This window comes from Alnus glutinosa, chromosome 2 (genome assembly GCF_958979055.1).
Source record: "Alnus glutinosa chromosome 2, dhAlnGlut1.1, whole genome shotgun sequence".
NCBI classification, from domain to species: domain Eukaryota; kingdom Viridiplantae; phylum Streptophyta; class Magnoliopsida; order Fagales; family Betulaceae; genus Alnus; species Alnus glutinosa.
In genome coordinates this window covers 36,635,239-36,654,730 of record NC_084887.1, presented here as the reverse complement: position 1 = coordinate 36,654,730, position 19,492 = coordinate 36,635,239, and the positions used below count along the sequence as shown (strand labels likewise).

The window sequence follows — 19,492 nt, the reverse complement described above, 5'->3', positions numbered from 1 at the left end:
TTGCGGAAAATCATTTGGAATGAAAACCACAAATTCTAATTGACCAGTGCAGCTGATTTTCAAATTTCTTTCTTTTTACCCCTTGTATCATTATTCTGGGGAGATGACTGCTCGGAAAATAAAAGACGACCAAAAGTTTTTAGCAGAAATTTTGGGTACATTTGAGGGACAATGGACTGAGCAAAGCTGCAAGTTCTGAATTTGCCTCGTGATTAAGGCATTATTACCTCAAGTTAAATCGGTAAGACTTTCTTTCGGGAATTTTTCTACCTAAACCCCAAACGAACTCCATCACTAACAAAATAACAAAAACGAGAACAAAATAGCTGGGAATGTCATCTGCTACTACTACTACTACTACTAGTGCAATAGTTTTAATATGGCGTCCAAAAATCTGCCAGTGTCATCTACTTGGCGAAAAATGTTTTTCAATCACATTTTCAGCAACCTCTATGCCCACTCTTGCTCCTGATCTTCTGCCACCTCCTCACCATTGTCGAACTTTTATCCCTTCACCTTAATCATTGCCGTCCTGTCGTGCAAGGTGGCCATACCAACTTTGGATGGTGGAACTATCCCTTAGACCATTGGATGTATACCAAGTGGTTTCCAAGGGGCCAACTGGGGCAGATGAATCACCCTAGTGGCCAAATGAGTAGTTTAGGCACTTCCAAATGTGGTTTGGTCAACCAACACAATGGGACAATGATGATAAAGGTGGCAGGATAGGAACTCAATGGTAGTAGGAGGTGGCGGAGAAGTAGAGGAGGAGGCCGTGGGCGGAGAGGTGGAGATGCAAAAAGAAAAAATTAACATAAAAGATGACATCACTTATTTTGAGCGATTCATTTAAAATTAATAGCCGGAATTAAAGCTATTGAATTTGTTACAACATAATTAAAAAAATAAATCTAAATGAAAGTACTTTTTAAAAAAAAATGTTATATATCACATCTTTTATCTTCCTTTTATCTTACGAATGATGTGTTATGTACTATATAGCACTTCTCTTTCTTTCTTTTTTAAAAAATAAAATAATAAATAAATAAATAAAGGAACAACTTCTGTTAATTGAATACCAAAAATAAGTAGGAGAAGAAGAAGAAATTCTTTAAACAGCAACAAACAAGAAGTGTTTATAACAATTTTCCCAAAGCGCGCCCCTTCGTCCAAGTCCAAGGCCTGGTACGCTTCTCTCTCTCTCTCTCTCTCTCTCTCGCTGTGTCTTCAACCTTCATAGCTACTGATGCGTCGAACAAAAACCGGAATCCTCATTGTATCAACCAACGCTGTGTCTCATACAAAGCCGCCGTTGAAACCATTCCCCAACATTAATTTCATTTTCCGATCAACTTTCTCTTCCTCTTCCTCATTTCTACAAACCATACCAGACACAGAATCCAAATCAATCTCAAACCCACTTTACAATCTTCTCCCCCGAACCAAGAACCCCAACAACTTAGTCAATCTCATTTGCTCAAACCTCAAACAAGAAAATACCCATCTAGCTCTTCTTCAAAATGACATTAAAGGGATTCTTCCTCATCTGGGTGCACATGAAATTTCAAGAGTTTTGTTGAGGTGCCAATCTGATTGTTCCTCAGCTCTCACTTTCTTCGATTGGGTTAAAAATGATTTGTGTATCAGACCCACTACCCAGAATTACTGTTTTATTATTCATATATTGATTTGGTCTCGAAAATTTTCGCATGCCATGAAGTTGTTTTCTGAATTGATAGAAATGGTTAAGGATGTGTCACCAAATGATGATGTTTTTGAAAGTTTAGTTTTGTGTAGTGAAGATTGTAATTGGGATCCAGTTGTCTTTGATTTGCTTATTAAGGCTTATGTGAAAGTCAACATGATTCGAGAAGGTTTTAGGACTTTTAGGAGGACTGTGGAGGTTGGTTTTGTCCCCAGTGTGATTGCTTGTAATTTGCTTTTGAATGGGTTGGTGAAGCTGAGTCGCGTTGATCAATGTTGGGAAGTATATGAAGAGATGGGGAGACTTGGGATACACCCGAATGCTTTTACGTTTAATATGTTGACTCATCTGTTGTGCAAGGATGAAGATGTGGATAAGGTGAATGGCTTCTTGGAAAAGATGGAAGAAGAAGGGTTTGATCCAGATGTGGTGACGTATAATACATTAATTAATAGCTATTGTAGAAAAGGAAGGCTTGAGGATGCATTTTATTTGTATAAGATTATGTATAGGAGGCGTGTGTTTCCAGATTTATTTACATATACTGCCTTGATGAATGGTCTTTGTAAAGAAGGTAAGGTTAAGGAGGCTCATCAGCTTTTTCATCGGATGGTTCATAGAGGGCTAAGTCCAGACACCAAGTCATATAATACTCTTATTTGTGGATATTGCAAGGAGGGGAAGATACAAGAGTCTAGGTCATTGTTGTATGAGATGATAGGAAATGGGGTTCGCCCAGATAGTTTCACTTGTGGGATTATCATGGAAGGATATGGAAAAGAGGGTAGGTTGCTTTCAGCTTTGAATTTGGTTGCGGAGCTTGAGAGATTTGGAGTTCCTATTTCTCGTGACATTTATGATTATCTAATGGTCAGACTGTGTCAGGAAAACCGGTCATTTGCAGCTAAAAGTCTTCTGGAAAGAATCTCTCAGCATGGTTATCTGCCTGATATTGATGTCTACAATGAACTGGTTGAGTCGCTTTGCAAATGCGATTATGCAGAGGAGGCTTTGGTTTTGAAAGCCAAGATGGTAATTCAAAATATAAAACCCAATCTTGTTACATACAGGGCTCTTATAAGCTGCTTGTGTAAAATAAACAGAAGTGTGGATGGTGAATCTTTAATGGAAGAAATGGTTAAATCTGGCGTGGCACCCGATCTAGCAATATGCAGGGCATTAATAAATGGATACTGCAAGGAAAGGGATATTTACAAAGCAGAATCACTATTGGGCTTCTTTGCCAAGGAATTTCAAATTTTCGATACTGGAAGTTACAATACACTTGTCAAAGCCCTCTCAGAGAATGCTGATGTGGCCACTTTAATGGACCTCCAGGATAGGATGCAAAAAGTGGGGTTTGCACCAAATAGCCTGACATGTAAGTTTGTGATCCATGGGTTATGGAAAGCTACAGCACTGGACAAAAAGAAGCTTAATGTGGAATGCATGTAGGGATGGAATTGTGCCCTGTTCTCTCTGGATAGATGATCTGAGGAAGTGTCAAGTATCCACGGTCAGGGGGTACAATCTGTCTTGAGTCTACCGCATCAGCTTATTATGTGCTTGATTCTACGGTGGTCTTTCTGCTGCTTGGTGGGTGATGTGGATAAATTAAGAGCTTTCAGCTGAAGAACACAGCAGATAGGGCAGGCAACAGTGGCAAACCCGTGTGGGCAATTCCCAACTTATGGCATGTGGAGGCATTGGCAGTTGGGAACCAAATACAACTCAAAATGATCCCAACTAGAGCTCTAGGACCTGTTATCAGTGATGAGTTCCAGGGCGGCAGCACTTCCCTGATTCTTCTGACCTCCCCTCAAGAGTTCAGGTTTGATGAGGGAAACACTTGCAATTGCTCGGCGGGGTCGCTTATAGAAAGTAATACCAATATTGATACCATGCCTTTGCATGCGTGGTAGAAATTCAAATCATTTTAAGTTTGTTTGTATAAATCATACTTCTACGTGGTCTTTGGAATTTCAATAAAATCCTCTGTAAAGTCAACAGTTGAATAGAACTTTTGACTTCCAGGGTAACATTCTTTGTGAAATCTTGCCTTGTCCAGTAATTATCTGGTTGCACTGGCCACCAAGTATCACTTAAATTGCTGAAAAAATTAAACAATAATAAATATAGGGGAACAATGGAGATTGAAAGAACTTGTTCATTTCATTTGTAAGTGATTCTCTTTTCTTCTGAATATTGCCAATAGATCCTTGCTAGGGTTGGATTTTAAGTCTTGCTTTCCATATCAAAGTGGCAGAAGCCTGACTAATAGCTGAGAGCCATGTACTAATTGACACATCATATTCGACTTTATTTTGTTTGTTTTCGAATTCAATATTAGAGCAGAAATTATTCAGCTCTTTTACTCTGCAATTTAGTTCAGAAATTTCCCTTTTCTTCTTGATTGGTGATAACTTCTTGAAAACTCCATCTTGGCTTTTTCTTGTTTCGCAAAAGTAATTTTCTTTGGCATTGACAAGGAGAATATAGTTTTGCCAAGAGAATATACAAGCCAACTAAAATTGAGAAAAGACAATTGCTTCACATTCTCCGCGGGATTTTGGAATCAGCACTGCAATCACACGTATCCTAACAAGAGATAAAGCAAAAGAATTACAAGATTTGAGCAAGATTTCAATAAAGAGAGACCATCGAGATTCAATCAAAAGAATTAAAAAATTTCAAGCAAAACTAAACAAAACCAAACTAGAAAAGCAGTTACATAATAACATAGAGATATTGTCATCTCAAGTAGTCACATTCACCACAAGAACAGTGTAAGAAAACTAATAAAGAAAGGCATCAAAAGGCCCTGTTCTTGGGAAAAACCCACTTGCCGCCGACCCATTCAAGATGAGCCCTTAACTGAGAGGATGGATATGCAATCTCAACCCCATACTCATCAAAGAACACAAGGTACTTAGACCCTTTCCTGCCACTGATCTTGCCCACCCACCAACCATCGTTGTCAAAGGCATCAACCTCTTCATATAAAGCAAACCCAGTTGCCAAAACTTTGGGTGGCACAGGCCTGGCATCTTCAGCATCGACCACCTCAATCAACGGCCTAGATTCGTCTTCTTCCAACAGGTTCTTGTACTGCACTGCGTATGAGTTGTCCCCATGTTCTCGGATCACGGTTGCTGCATAGTAGGAACCCACAAACCCATCTTGTTTGCTGCATACTTCGACTTCACCCCCTCTAAATAACGACGCCATTCTCGAATGCAAAACACGCATTCTTGAAACTATTTCAAGTTAGAGAGAAACGGAGAGAGGATGAGATTTTGGAATTTGAAGAGAGACTTGGAGAGCAATCAATGTGATGTGTATGATAAGTTGATTACGATCGACCTCGACTGGGTTTTATATTATAAACAGAGTCGGTTTCGTAATCCTTGGCCGACTTGTAATCCGACCGCTGGGGGGAAATTCCCAGAGAGTGCCACGTACCCTTTTCTAAGGTTCTTATTAGCCAAAAGTTTAACGTTGCCTCCCTCAAATACTATAATAATAATTTTTTTTTTTTTTTTTTTAACATGGCTTTTAGTTCTCGAATTTTAACATTTTTCTCGTTATTTAAATTTTCAGGAAGAAATATATCGTGGGTTTTCTTTCATTTTCCAATACATAAACTGCTTATACTATTTGATTTATTTGATTTATTTATTTATTTTAATCTATAAACAAACAAAACTTGTTTATTTCCATTTTTTAATGAATAAAAAGTTCATCACTTTTTATATATAGATTTTACTTTCATTTAAGTTTTTTTTTTTTTTTTCAGTAAAATAGTTCCTTGCTTTTATATAAATTTTTTACAAATGATCACAATCAAACCCAAAGAGTAGCATTACAAAAATAACCCTAACGGAATTATCATATAGTCTAATTTTCTTGTATAACCATAACCATATCCGATTAAAAAAAAAAAAAAAAACAAATAGTGGCATCAAAAAGATAAAAGGTTCATCATCTAGAGAAAGTTTTAATGCCTTATTAATAAAAGAATAATGTTACTCTTAAATTCTTAATAAGTATAGAATGTGGGCATTCTTGTCATTTAAAAGAGAGAAAATATTCTCAAGGCCAATGGAATGTGGATTGCTACACCTCTCTAGATGGGAATCCACATCTCCAGCAAAAAGGGCTCCACTTAAATACAAACAAACGAGATAATCTTTTAGGATTTTGAGAATTCAAAAAGATTATCCACAATCACATCGCCCCCATAAGAGAATTTGAATAAAAACGGAGAAAAATGGAAATAGATTAGCCAAAAAAGTAAAATAGTAAAAGGACAATTTTTCTATGAAATGGGTTGGAGAAAATTTCTCAATCTAGTCTATTAAATGCTATAATATTCAAAAAAAATTAAGAGAATTTGAATAAGAATAAAAATGGAAAAAGGATTAGCCAAAAAGGTAAAATTGTAAAAGGACAATTTTCCTAAGAACAAATGTCTATTTAATAAATTGGATTTGAGAAATTTCTCTTAACTTCGTTTGGAGAAAAACTTTGTCCATTAATATTGGGCAGACTTTGTGAATTTTTGGCTCTCAACCCACGTAGGCTACCAATCTACCATTAAGTCATAAACCAAATGCAGTCTCCCACTTTGATTATACAAGCCAACCAAATATGGAAGAATCTTTAACCCATGATTTTAGTACAACCTCCAAGCAAAAACCCTCAACTCTTAACTATATGGCTATTCTAAAGGGGTGGGCGTCGGTTCGGTAGGCGGTTAAGTTGGTTCAGTTAAATCTGTAAAGTCGGTTCGGTTAAGTCGGATAAGTCAAAATTTTGTCGGTAAGCGGTCAATGTCGGTTCGATTGCAGTTCGGTAAGCGGTTGGTAAGTGATAGTCTGATAATTTGCCCACAAAACGTTTGGTAAGCGGTTAAGTCAGTTAATTCAACTTTGTCAGTAGAATCGATAGGCGATCGATGTAGGTTCGGTAAGCGGTTGGTAGACGGTAGTCGGATAATTTGCTCACCCCTACTATTTTGGTCATCCTTAACAATGGGAAAACAGGATTGGATATTACTAATTTATAATCATCCTGAATGTTTTTACATATTTAATTCATAGACTAGATTTGGATTAGTTTATCAACTTTTAGTGAGCCAATTTGATCAGGTGATTGGACTATGCACGAGAATAGTTGGTGATTTGGTTTAGTCCAAAACAATTCAAATCACTATTTTTAGTAAACAAAAAGTATAGAACGTTAGACCACCCATTTATTATATCTTTATTTGGTCCATTTTAATAAAAAAAAAAATACAGCCTCTATTTACAACAAGAGAATGGAAAATAGGGGAAATTAACCTAAATTCGTAATTTTCTGCGAAGTTCAACTGAGGCGGTGCCTGGCAGTTGATGAGCAAGGGACGACCCTTCTCTCCAACAGCCAAAAAGGGACCTACTCGGCGACATGAAAGAGGGATGGCACAAAGGGTGGAGAGAAGGCTAGCCGAGACTAAAATGGCGCATGGGCTGTGGAGGATGGTGAAAAGTGACGAATCTGGGCTTTCTTCCAAAATGAGCATAAAGCACACTTAATTTTGCAGACGCTTAGAGTCACTCCACGCATGGTGGATCGTTGGTGTTGTGGGACGACCAGGTGGAGGGAGGAGGCAGAGGCCGGAGGGGAACAAAGGGAGAAAAGCGGGGGCATAACTCCTCCCCCGCCACTCGCGGGAGAGGGGAAGGAGGCTCCCACTTAGAAAAAGGGAAGCTCTCACTTACAAAAGAGGGGAGAAGTGGCTCCACTGAATATAGCTGGCGACGTCTTCATGGTACAAATATGTGGAAAAGTAACAAAACCACTGAAGAAAGATGATGACGTCCTCATGGTAAAAATGAAACATAACAAGAAAACGATACTAGGAATTAAAAACCATCCGGATCAACTCAAAGTACAATTTGACTACAAACAGAATGGGAATCAGATCCCAAATCTTCGATATGTAAACATTTGATTAATTTTCAACAGAGTTTTTAAACATATATCCTTTGGTCCTAGACATCTTCTAAGCTAAAAGACCACATGATTAACCTCTCAACTATACCAACCAATATCTCAGGTGGCAGTCAAAAATCAAGAAATCCCCTTTTTACACATCCCCATGCATTCAATAAAAAACGTTGGAAAATCAATTTTCAGCAATTGGTAAAGAAACATTCCTGAAAATTACAGATTAATGATTTAGCATTTTACCTCACTGTACAAATCCGACTAACACATCTTCAACAGACATCGCCTTTAGGCAACTCTTTCTCGCCAGACGTTGAGCTTGCACCAGGCTCTGAATCTTCACCCAGTTCCATATGATCAACACAACTTTCTCTTATTTGATTTTGGGGCTCTCCATTTTCTGATGCAGAAACCTCCTCCTCGGAAACAATACAAGCAAATTTTTCTGCAGCCTGTGCTTCGGGTTCTGAATGCCCCTTTTGATTGGATGGAGAATTTTCTCTCACACCAGGGTCGCTCCTAGAATTGCTAGATGTCAGCCACATAAACTTCAAATTGTGGCCTTGCCAGCATTTTCCATTAACAAATGCTCTCTCAGCTGAACGACGTGCCGCAAAAGTTATACAAGCCGAGCAGTTTTTCAATCCCTCTGACTCGCTAGCTTCTAGATCTTCTAGCTCCACATTAGAAAGATCACCATATGATGAGAAGTGTTCCTTCAAAACAGTAACCTAGAAGACACAATAAAGACATCAGCTTATCTTTCATTGATGCATCAATAAATATCATGACAAACCGATCCTGGAACACTTAATAAAGAGACTGCTGGGGAGATTTGGGGGGGGGAACCAAAAAGACAAAAAGCAAGGAGAGAACATGCAAATAGGTGGTATTTTACTCCTATGGCATATGTACTTCAGGCCTGAGATACATGGTGAAGGGAATTTAAAAAAAAAATTAACTAAATGACAAAGATATGGTAAAATTATTTTAAATGGCATCTGTACAGGCCCACTGTAGCCAACCTCTCCTCTTATATTCTATAACTCATGGAGGGAGTGGGGGTTTACTCACTTTGTATGGCCTACTACCGCTGATTGGTTGTAACAATAACGATATGTAATGCCATAATGCATTTCAGAGTACTTAAGAGAGAAAACATTATAAAAGGAATTGGACTTTATAATGGAGGGTCAAAATCACAGGCTCTCTGCCAGATTTTGTTAAGGTACTACATATCTCAAACACTTAAACTAACAAGAAAAAGTGAATCTACTCATTTAGTTAATATTCTAACAGATTTGTCACAACTTCTTCGGAATTCTTTTCCAAAATATGTCATGCAAAGCAATGATCAATAACTACTAACAAAAGATACACAGCTTCCTCTTGGAAATGCTACACAATTAATTAATGCATTTTTGTTCAACTGTTCTAATTTATATGCAGCTTTATATGTCATCTCAAAAGGTGGTCCTGAGGCCTTGTCTGATGTCTTCACCTTTTAAAACATTAAATAAAAAGGCTCCTCACCACTTCCAATGTTCATGATTCAACACCTAAAAAGCTTAAAACCTTATTCATAAAAGCACCATGCAGGAATGCATTCCAACTACCCCATACAAATCTCTCCTCCTGTATATCAAAAAAGATTATACCACATCCCCAATCCATTGTAAAAACGAACTGCCCTCGTGTATATATATATATATATTACACACACAAAAAGACTTACACTAGCAAGTCCAGGCGGTAAAGGCGGAATAATTCTAAATGCAGGAGGACGATTGTCCAATTTGTATCTGTTCATTGGAAAAGGTGCCCCTCCTGATGCTAATTGACGAATTGGCTCCTTTAAGCTAATAGATTCTTGAAGCACCACGGTTGTTCCTGTTTTAGGACTCTGGGACAAAACATTATCCACTGATTTGTTCTTATCCCCCACCATCTCAGCATGTGGCGATGCCACAGAACCAGGATCAGAGGAGGACCTCGGAGTAGCAGGTTTAGCAATATCAGCCACTATTTCCACTTTAGGTCTCTTAGCAGCTTGTTCAGCAACTACCTCGCCCTTAAGTCCTGAAGCCTGCAAAAGGTCAAAATTTGAGATAGCTGACGAAAAAAAAAATCGAAATTTTAAAGGAGTACATAGATAATAATTTTTCAACCTTGTGATTGTAGGGTGGGAAAAAAGAAGATAAAGATAACTCATTAATCTGCCCTAATCCAGACCTATCCTAACTCATTAATCTGACCAAATCCATATCTATCCCTCAACTATTTTGGTGAAATCAAATAAAAGATACAACTCAAGCGAACCATTTTAAGACTGTCCAAGCAGCAAAAGTACTGAAAAGTGCTCCTTACTGTAACCGAAAAAAATGTATATGCATGTTTGGCTTTTTATATTCAGGACAGTACCTGATACCCAATACCAATACTTATATTACCAGATATAGGCTCATGGCAAGCCAAGAGGTTGCGGGCCGCACATTGAACACGTAACATTAATAAAACATATAGCTAGGAAGTGAAATTTTAAGGGTAAAGATATTCGATTTTACTTGTTTCTCAAGTTTTTGTAACTGGCGCCGGAAGTCATTCCGCTTCTGGTCCAGCAATTCCCGTTTCTTGCGAAGTTCATCTTTCAACTGCTCTAAACTCTCTAGCTTCTTTTGCAGAGGAGGTGCCTTAGGACTATCTGAGATGATGGGCTTAGGATGTTCAGAGACAGGTACAGGAGCATCAGAAGCATGGAGAACACTATTCTTTGGAGCAGCAGATTGATTAATATCTTTTCCTATGCTAGCAACAGAAGGATGAGATGGAACGGAAGTGGCTGCAACACCACGTGGAGTTACAGATACACTACTGCTGCTGCTTATGCCATCATCAGGAATGCTATCGCGATTAGCCCACCACAGCTTGATAAAGCGGTTACCCATTACAGCATCAGGTGCCTTGAGAGCAGCTTCTGCCTCTTCCCTTTTTGAGAACTGGACAAAAGCTCGTTCACTATTTACTGGTATATAAATATCGATTACCTCTCCAAATTTTTGAAAATGAGAAAGAAGATTCTCCCTTTTATTGCTTTTCTGGGGAATGCCATTGACAAATAGAGTGCGCAGTGCCTTTTGAGAAGGCTTCCGAATGTTACGCGTACTATCACCCAGTGTTTTGGAAGATGAATCCATACCTTTTGGGCTGACATTCTCGGTAACAATCCGCTTTACTTGACGGGAAGTGCCTTGAACTCTGGCTAAGGCCCCTTTATCTTCCTGAGCTTCATTCTCAAGATAATCAGAGGAATTCATAATAGAATCAATTTTTGCCTTCGCATCTAATCTATTTTTTGAACTACCGATTCTACCCCAAACAGACGAACTGGTACCCTGTGAACCAACAGCAGTTCCGGTGCTTCTAACTAAACAATCATTATCAGCACCGTCACATAACCTGCCATTATGCCTATCGGAAGGATCGTCATTCAACACAGACTGAGTTTCATCATTGGGTGATTGTAGGGTGAGCAGGGCATTTGATGTTTCAGGACAATTATTATTCCACAGGGGTTGATCAGGATCATATAAATCAGCTCCACCCGCACAACCAGAACCAGAAAATGCACCATTCAAGCCCAAACCATCATCAGCAATACCAGGCTTGCCACTTTTGCTATGCAATCCTTTGCTGTTCATCAAAGTAGTTGAAGAAGCACTAACTGATGATAGTGGTCCAGTTCCAGCAGGTGTTCCCAGTAGGTGCACACTTGGTAGTGAAACAGGAAGGTTAAACTGTGAAAGACTCTGCAAATTGAAAACAACTAATTATTTATGGCAACTTAAGTACACACTCAAGACAATAAAGACCTTGGTCTACAATGTAATAAGTATCATCCGGGAACAAAACCCAGCATAGAAACTGAATGCACAAGTGAACATATGCACTGCATATTTGAATTCTTGTTGATAGATGACTCAAATACATAAGATAATCCTAATTACAAAATATTGACCCATGTGAACCATTTCCCTGATGGCTTGGGATTCCCCAGCAAATGGCCAGGAAATTCAAATTACATGGTTGGAAAGACCTCTGTTGCTTTTGCTCATCTCATGGCTCCTCAAATAACAAAAGTGATCCATAAGAAGGAAGGAATCAGGGATATAGAGGAGGGCCCCACCATCCAGAGGCTTCTCCAGCAGGTTAGATATTCAAAGTCTAATAATTATGCAAGAATGAGATTAGTGTAACAAGAAACAGCAGGAGGTCTGTTTGTGTGGTGCTGTGTCATCTCTGGAAAGTTTGTTAGACAAGGTTATGACCAACAAGACAATATAAAGCTAAACAGAAAATGGCCTGCTAAAAAAAAAAAAAGGGAAATGACAGTGCCCTAAGTTGGTCCAACCAATTACTTAGCAGGCCTTGGAGAGGAAAGACTCAAAATCAAGACATCATTAGGATAGTTTTAATCCCTCTCTATAATTAGTTGATTTTGTTCTCTCTCTTTTTTTTTTCTTTTTTCTTTTTTTATTGGTAAGTTACACACACACCTTGTGGGACTTGAACCCATGACATCACCCTCCACCTTGCTGCAAAGGGAGGAAATACCATTTGAGCTAAAGCTCATTGGCAATTAAATTGATTTGGTTCTAAGAGAGATAGAAGGTTGATTTGGTTATAACGGAAATAGAAGGTTCATTTGGACTCATTAAGTGGTTGGTACGGAGCCCTAATTACGATGAAATGCCAGTTGACTTTAGTTGCCAAATGTGTAAAGCATTCTGCATTCCCAATAAAGAACTATTAACGTCTTGTGGTTCAGCAACAGGACATATCAAATACACATACCTGAACATCTTCAATAACAATCCGATTGACGCCATGCTCCATGGGGCACATGTCCCCTCTCAAACAAAATCCACGCTCCTCAAAGTCTCTACAGCGTTGGCGAGGAATGCCCATATTCATTGAAGAATTGATGGGTGGTCCCAGTGGTCCTTGCAAACCAATGGAATGGAGCGTATCCAGGCCACCAGTTGGTAGTCCCGTAATTAATCCAAAAGCATTCCAGGATGCACTTTGTGCATTTGAAACATTTGGCAACCCTCTTCCATTATATAGGTTTGGAGGAATGGACCCCTGCTGAACCATTTGAGATGCAATGTCAACTGAGCTGAACCTAGAATCACGTAGGTTCCAAGAACCAGAGTCCCTGCCTCGTCCCCTACCAGGACCAGCTCCAGAAAATGTTTGGTTTGCGTGAAATCTTTGATTTAAATCAAAAGAGGCTCGAGGGAGTGACGTTAAGCCAGGGCGTCTTCTTTCAAACTTTGAAGATAAGTCTTTCTCACTTGCTTGAGATTCATTTTCCCTGAAAGGATGCCCATTTTCGAAAGGTTTGTTGCGTTTTCTATACGGCCTTGTTATCACATGTTCCAGAGCATCTCTTTCCAAAGATTGAGAACGAGTCTCCCGCCTACGATGCTTATGGTTTCGATCATCATCATCATCATCACTGACTTCCTTCTCCTCAGGATCACTGACACAATCAGGAGAAAGACTCACTGGCTTTAGAGATGGAACTTTCAGCTCCATTAAAATGTCTTGAAATATCCACAATACTACTTATGACTTCCAAAGTTGCAAACTCTCACTAGATGCAGCAACCAAACGACTTCAATTGCCTGGCACAGTTCCAGCAATAATAGAGAACCTAGAAACAAGGAAAAAGATTTAAGCCAAACAACAACAAAAGCAATATATGGCTTGATGTATCTACACCAGCAAATTAAAAAACTAGCAGTAATCATAAGCCTATTTACTTTGATCCAATGCATTAGAGTAATGGTATACACCATTATTCAGAAGGGAAAAAAAAAATAGCAGAGCAACGGAGATAATTACAAAGATCAAAATAGAAAACATTACATCCAGTAGAATTTAAAGTACTTGGGTTGTTTTGTGGGTGCTATGTTTGGGTTTTTGTGGGTTGTTTTTGGGTGTAGCTTTGGTTCTTGTTGGGTTTTCTCGGGTTAGCTTTGGTTTCTCCTATGTACGTAGGGGCGCCTTAAGCTTTTTATTTTCAATAAAGTTTTGCTTGCTTATCAAAAAAAAAAAATTCAAAGTACAATCATAACAAAACAAAATCAAATGATCATGTAAATTTAAATCACATACCTGGAAAAGCAAAACTAAAAGTTAATGATGCCATGTAAAAAATACAATTCCTGGTGCCCATACACTACATCAAAAATGTAGAAATTCCTAGGAGTGAACACAAATAAATCCACCAAACAATTAGACACCATGATCTTATACACTTGTTCCCCTCTAAGTTGCACAATTTCAGTTAACATATAAGACCAGAGGTCATTCATAACTATATTTTGTCGAATACATTAACAAATAATATTTGAGGTATTAGCAACATTTTCTTAAGGAATCAAATCAAATAGGACGCAACCCCAAAGATTTGCTAACAGCAGCACCATATACGTAGACACCTAATTTCAGCATGGTCTTTCCCTCATGAAGTTATATACAATTTTTATAGAATATCTTTTATTGTACTTGGATTTGGAACATTTGGTTGACATAAACATGATTAGGGCATCCATCTTAAAATGTTAGGATTAATTGTTTGTTTATTAATTAGTAAGTTCAGGTTTTGTCATATTTGAGATGGGAAATGGGCCTAAGATCAGGTCTTAGCATAATTTGTGGTGTGGGGACCAAACCTTGAAGGCAGTTTTTTCCGGAGTTATTTAGTATTGTTTACTGTAATGAGGCTTTGGAGGCTGATCATGTCCAGTTTTCCAACGACACTCTCAAGTTGAATATTATTTTTAACAGATTAGTGCACGACTGGGAGGCGGAATTGGTCACTTCGTTCTTTAATCTTTTTGTACTCTATCAGGTTGAGATGAGGTGGTGAGAATAAAATCTGTTGGATCCCTTCCAAAAGGAGGATGTTCGAGGTCAAATCTTTTAATCAAGCGCCTTGCCCCCTGCTAGTTCTTCATTTCCTTGGAAGAGCATTTGGAGAATTAAGGCTCCTTCGAGAGTGATATTTTTGTGCGGATGGCGGCATAAGGGAAGATTTTAACTATGGATAATTAAGAAACAGGCACATCATAATGATGGATTAGTGTTGCATGTATAGAAGAGCAGAGAGACCATAGACTATCTTTGTCTCCACTACGAAGTGACTAGAGAATTTGTGGGTATCAGTTTTCCGACTTTTTGGGTTAGAGTGGGTCATACCAAAAAGGGTGGTGGAGTTGTTGGCTAGTTGAAAATGTTAGTTCGGAAGTTGTTGCAATTAAGAAGTTCAGATGATGGTCCCTCTGTGCTAATGCGATGCATTTGGAGTGAGTATAATGCGCAGAACTTTGAAGATTGTGAGAGAACGGTGTTAAGAGTTTTTTTTTTTTTTATAAGTAAGCAAAATTTTATGAATGAAAACGTAAGGCGCCCCTAAGTACACAGGTAGTATCCACAAGAACAACCAAAGCTAACCCGCAAAAACCCAACATAACCTACAGAACCTAAACCCTAGAACCCAAAAAGAACACTCAAAAACAACCCACAAAAGAACCCAACAAAAACACAAGGAAAAAAGCCCTAGGACCTGAAAGACAACCCACAAAACCCACCAAGGCACCAAGGCACACTACCCTACATCATGTGTACGGTGTTAGAGTTAAAAGCTATTATGTTCAAATCTCTGTGTTTGGATGGCGGCTTACAATAGTTCTCGTTTCTCTAATTTTCCAGAATTTCTGGATTGGTGCTCTTCTAATGCTTCCTAATTGGAGGTCTCTCTTGTATACCTCATGTATACTTAGGTTGCACCCCTTGGCACTTTTTAATAATATTGAATTACTATCAAAAAGTTTACGTACCCACAAGGTTTTGAACCCACCATACTCTCCACACATTGTCACAGGAGGAGGAGATGCCATTTGAGCCAAAGATTATTAGCTTAGAATATTTGGACTAGTTTCAGGTGGCAAATATAATATGCTGGCTTTCCTGCTAGTTAATTGCAGTCAAATGGTTCGACATGTGCTCCAGTCCTTATAAAGAGAAGCCCAATAACAGACTAATAGCATTTGGGTGACCAAATGTCAAATCCAATGTGCTATTCATCATTTGGATCTACTTCCTATGCAGAGATGTCATGTGGTAATTAGCTTTTCTCGCATCTATTTTCTATGTAGACCAGAAATTATTCCCCCTTATTGGAAGTGTATGGCTCATCACTAACAATTTCTTGATAGATTTGTAATACATACGTATCATATCTTCAAAGAGCAAAGTCGCTCAAATATTACCTCTTTATAAGCAAGACATTTATAATAAAAACATAAAGGACTGCAACCCATAAATGTGATAACATGTACATGAAAATGCCAAAAAGAAAACTGCTAAAATCTACAAAAGCCAAAAATGAAGAAATCAATGCAGGGCCGCATGGACATGCACTCAAAGAGCGACCTAAGAGACATCATCATGATTCAGTGCCTTGGAAACTTAACACTTCAAACATCCGCTTGTTAGGTTCCCATAAATACACCACATAAGACATAACAGAACTGCATTTCAAATCACACAACTCTTACACTTGCAAAATCACCCACTCCAACATTCCAAGACCAATCTAGGCATTACCAATGAATGACAAACAACACCAAATCAGACTACCACAAAATTGTTTAGCAATGTTGCAGTGAAAAAATAGATAATTTGCTTCCTCACCACGCAGCATTAATCAACTACAATCGTTTCTCACTTAAGAAGATTATCCACAGTAAGAACCTTCCTCAAGGCTTGAAGATTAAGTATTGAAACACAAAAGCTAATTATAATCTATCCTTGTATTAAAATCCATTAAGGAGTAACGCCCAAAGAGACACCTAAAATCTATTCCCTAGCCCAATTAAGAGTAACCCTGAGCCTGAGTCAATTAGGTATAGACACAACTCTTTTTTGCATTGTTTTCATTTTTTTTAGTTACAAAATGACATAATCTCAAACAAGCTGCAGTTCATAAACCAAATGGCCATGACTAGAAAAATAAAGAACCAAAGCACCATAAATATGGAATCTATACTAAGAACAAAGAAATGTCAAAGCCCTGACAATTAACAGTATGAATTTCTCCTAAACATCAAGTAATAACACAATTCTGAAACTCATCGCTTCTGTTAATATGACTTGGCTTGTTAATAGTAAGTACTAATAGAAGCTTTTCAGCCCTATTAAGTTCACCACTGTCTTGGGTTATGCCTAGACGAGTAGCCGACTTATATATGCGTGTTGGTGGACTGCTGGTAGCGCTCGGAGTGTTGCTGTGTGGAAGATGTTGCCTTCATGTCTGTTGTGATGTCTATGGAGGGAAAGGAATGACACACAAGTTTTGTGAACCAGGAAATGACTTTGCAGAAGATTAAGGCTTTATTTTTCTATACATTTGTATCTTTGGACAGCTACTTTGTTTCTCTTTTGGTGATTAGTTATTATGATTTCCTTGCTCTGTCTTTCTCATTCTAGGTATGTGTTTTACCTTGTATACTTCATGTGCACCTGGGGATGCCTTACGCTTTTAATAATATTTTGATTATTTATCAAAAAAAAGTAAGTTCACCACTTGTCATGTTGACATAAACAAAAGTTAACTTTGTAGTCAGAATAGAACACAAATCCACGTTACAAACACAACCTACTACAAAAAGGTTCCCAAAATACTTGTAGAATTGCAAGCTTCAGGATTAAACCGAGCAAAAAGATTTAAAAATGAAAGCCATTCATCTGCCACCATGCCAACGTCTTTGCAAAGTCACATTATCAACTCAAAATCCAAAGGCTAGACATGTACTGCTAGTCCTACCATGTGCAGATAAGGAACTTGACAACCAAAATTAATTCTCCCACCAATACCACACAAAAATCACACTACAAAAATTCCCTACAGTTTTTTTTTTTTTTTTGATACAGGGTGTCCTCCGAGCCACTTAAAACCACATTTCATTCAAGGAACCGTTTTGATATTTTTTTTAAAAAATAAAAAATAAAAAAATAGACCAATTGACCTCATCGAAAAGAAACAACGTCAGGAAAATCTACAAGAATACAGACTAAACAAGTAAAATCTAAATAAAAAACACTACCTAGAACCCTACTCTTATTCACTATCAAATTAAACTCCTTCAGGCCTCTAAACCAGTAAGTTTTCACAGATACATAATCAAATGTTAAGTTAACCAACAAACCTAAAACAATTTGATGAATCAAAGAACATAGAGATTACAATAAACAATAACAATCTACGTTTAGTCCAAAATTACAATTAAGCAAGCATAGAACCCTATGCTTATAATCTATCAAATTAAGGTCCTGAAGGACTCTAAACCAGTTGGTTTTCACAGACGCATAATCAAATGTTGCGCAAACCAGTAAACCTTAAAAGAACTTGATGAATCAAATACCGTCTAGATTACAATAAACAATGATAATCTAGGTTTAGAAACAAAAATAATAATAACAAAAAATCACAATTAAGAAGGCGTAGACTTCTTACAGAATATTCTAGAAGAAATGCGAAGCCAATGCCTCGAACAGCTTCGCCTTATTATAGACTGATTCTACTCAACGAATGACGCAGAGGAAGACGGCGAGGCGGCCATGGGAGGGCATTTCTGGAAGATAAAATAGTTGCAGAGGGGAGAGGGGCAGGATCGTAATAAAGATATAATCGAGGGGGGGTTAAGGGTAGCTCGCTGTGTGAGAGATTAGGGTTTTGCTACTGTGGATTGTTTGGGTGGTCGGGTTTGGCCCGTTTGGGGTTTCAAGCTGTGAAGAGCAAAACAGGATTGTGTAGACAGAGAGAGAGAGAGAGAGAGAGAGAGAGAGAGAGAGAGGGGGGGGAGAGAGAGAAAGAAAGAGAGAGAGAGGGAGAAACGATGATGTACCAAAATAGGAACAAATAAAATCAAGTGTGGACGAAAACCATATTCCAAAATTGTATTTTCGCCCCCCCATTGGGGTTTTCCTTTCCTTAATGCAAAGTGCCTTCAATTTTATTTTTATTTTTATTTTTTTTCTAAACAATGGGAAAGAAACATAAACTTTCTACAAATGGGTTTGTAAAGAATTTCATACAACTCACATATAAAATTGACATGTGTTTCAGGGCATGTGAAAATCACATATTGTTTTAATAGCATTAATAAAAAAAATATGTGTTTCTCATATATTTAAATAAAACATGTCACTCTTATATGTTGATCGTATGAAATTTCTTACAAACCGATTTCTAAAAAATTTATGTCCATGAGAAAGGGGAAAATTACACGGGTGAGCCTTTCCCACTGTTAATCCAAATGGCCAAGAAAAATGGAGAGTAATTGATAAAGCTTCCAAATATTATGTGAGAAGCGGCCAATTTAGCAAGCGCAGGGTCTCCAAAACGGTCCGACTTTCAAAAAATTTGAGCTTGATTGTCTTCAATGATGGGAGAAAAGTTCCGATTGGAGAGGGTCCTTAACTTTATTGATTGCCATAATTATAATGAGTAAATCTCCTTCTTAATGGAGATAATTGCAACCATAAGATGTAGCCAAACTCGCTGCCAACAAACCCGTGTGAGCTTCCCCTACATTAACATCCACCCCGGAAACATGCCTAGAGACGACGACAAGAACAACAATAGTACTGTTGGAATCACCAAGCACATCGGCTGCTACTTGAATATTTTAATGTATAAAAGTGTGTGTGTGTGTGTATATTTGC

General features: G+C 38.1%; 3 protein-coding genes across 3 annotated transcripts; 1 reads left to right on the top strand and 2 right to left on the bottom strand.

The window, feature by feature from the left end:
* Positions 1–1,110: 1,110 nt before the first annotated feature.
* LOC133859884 (pentatricopeptide repeat-containing protein At5g40400) lies at positions 1,111–3,712 on the top strand. Its single transcript, XM_062295438.1, has one exon. The coding sequence runs from the start codon at positions 1,247–1,249 to the stop codon at positions 3,158–3,160; it is 1,914 nt and encodes a 637-aa protein (XP_062151422.1). The 5' UTR covers positions 1,111–1,246; the 3' UTR covers positions 3,161–3,712.
* Positions 3,713–4,516: 804 nt separating this feature from the next.
* LOC133860587 (protein AGENET DOMAIN (AGD)-CONTAINING P1-like) lies at positions 4,517–4,933 on the bottom strand. The gene has a single exon (XM_062296165.1). The coding sequence runs from the start codon at positions 4,931–4,933 to the stop codon at positions 4,517–4,519; it is 417 nt and encodes a 138-aa protein (XP_062152149.1).
* A 2,716-nt stretch (positions 4,934–7,649) lies between these two features.
* LOC133859883 (zinc finger CCCH domain-containing protein 41) lies at positions 7,650–18,632 on the bottom strand. The gene is made up of 5 exons (XM_062295437.1): positions 18,282–18,632; positions 12,548–13,412; positions 10,261–11,502; positions 9,432–9,782; positions 7,650–8,427 (listed from the first exon to the last, which is right to left on the bottom strand). Exons 2-5 carry the CDS (start codon positions 13,292–13,294, stop codon positions 7,969–7,971), a joined length of 2,799 nt encoding a protein of 932 aa, XP_062151421.1. The 5' UTR covers positions 13,295–13,412; positions 18,282–18,632; the 3' UTR covers positions 7,650–7,968.
* Between the last annotated feature and the right edge of the window lie 860 nt (positions 18,633–19,492).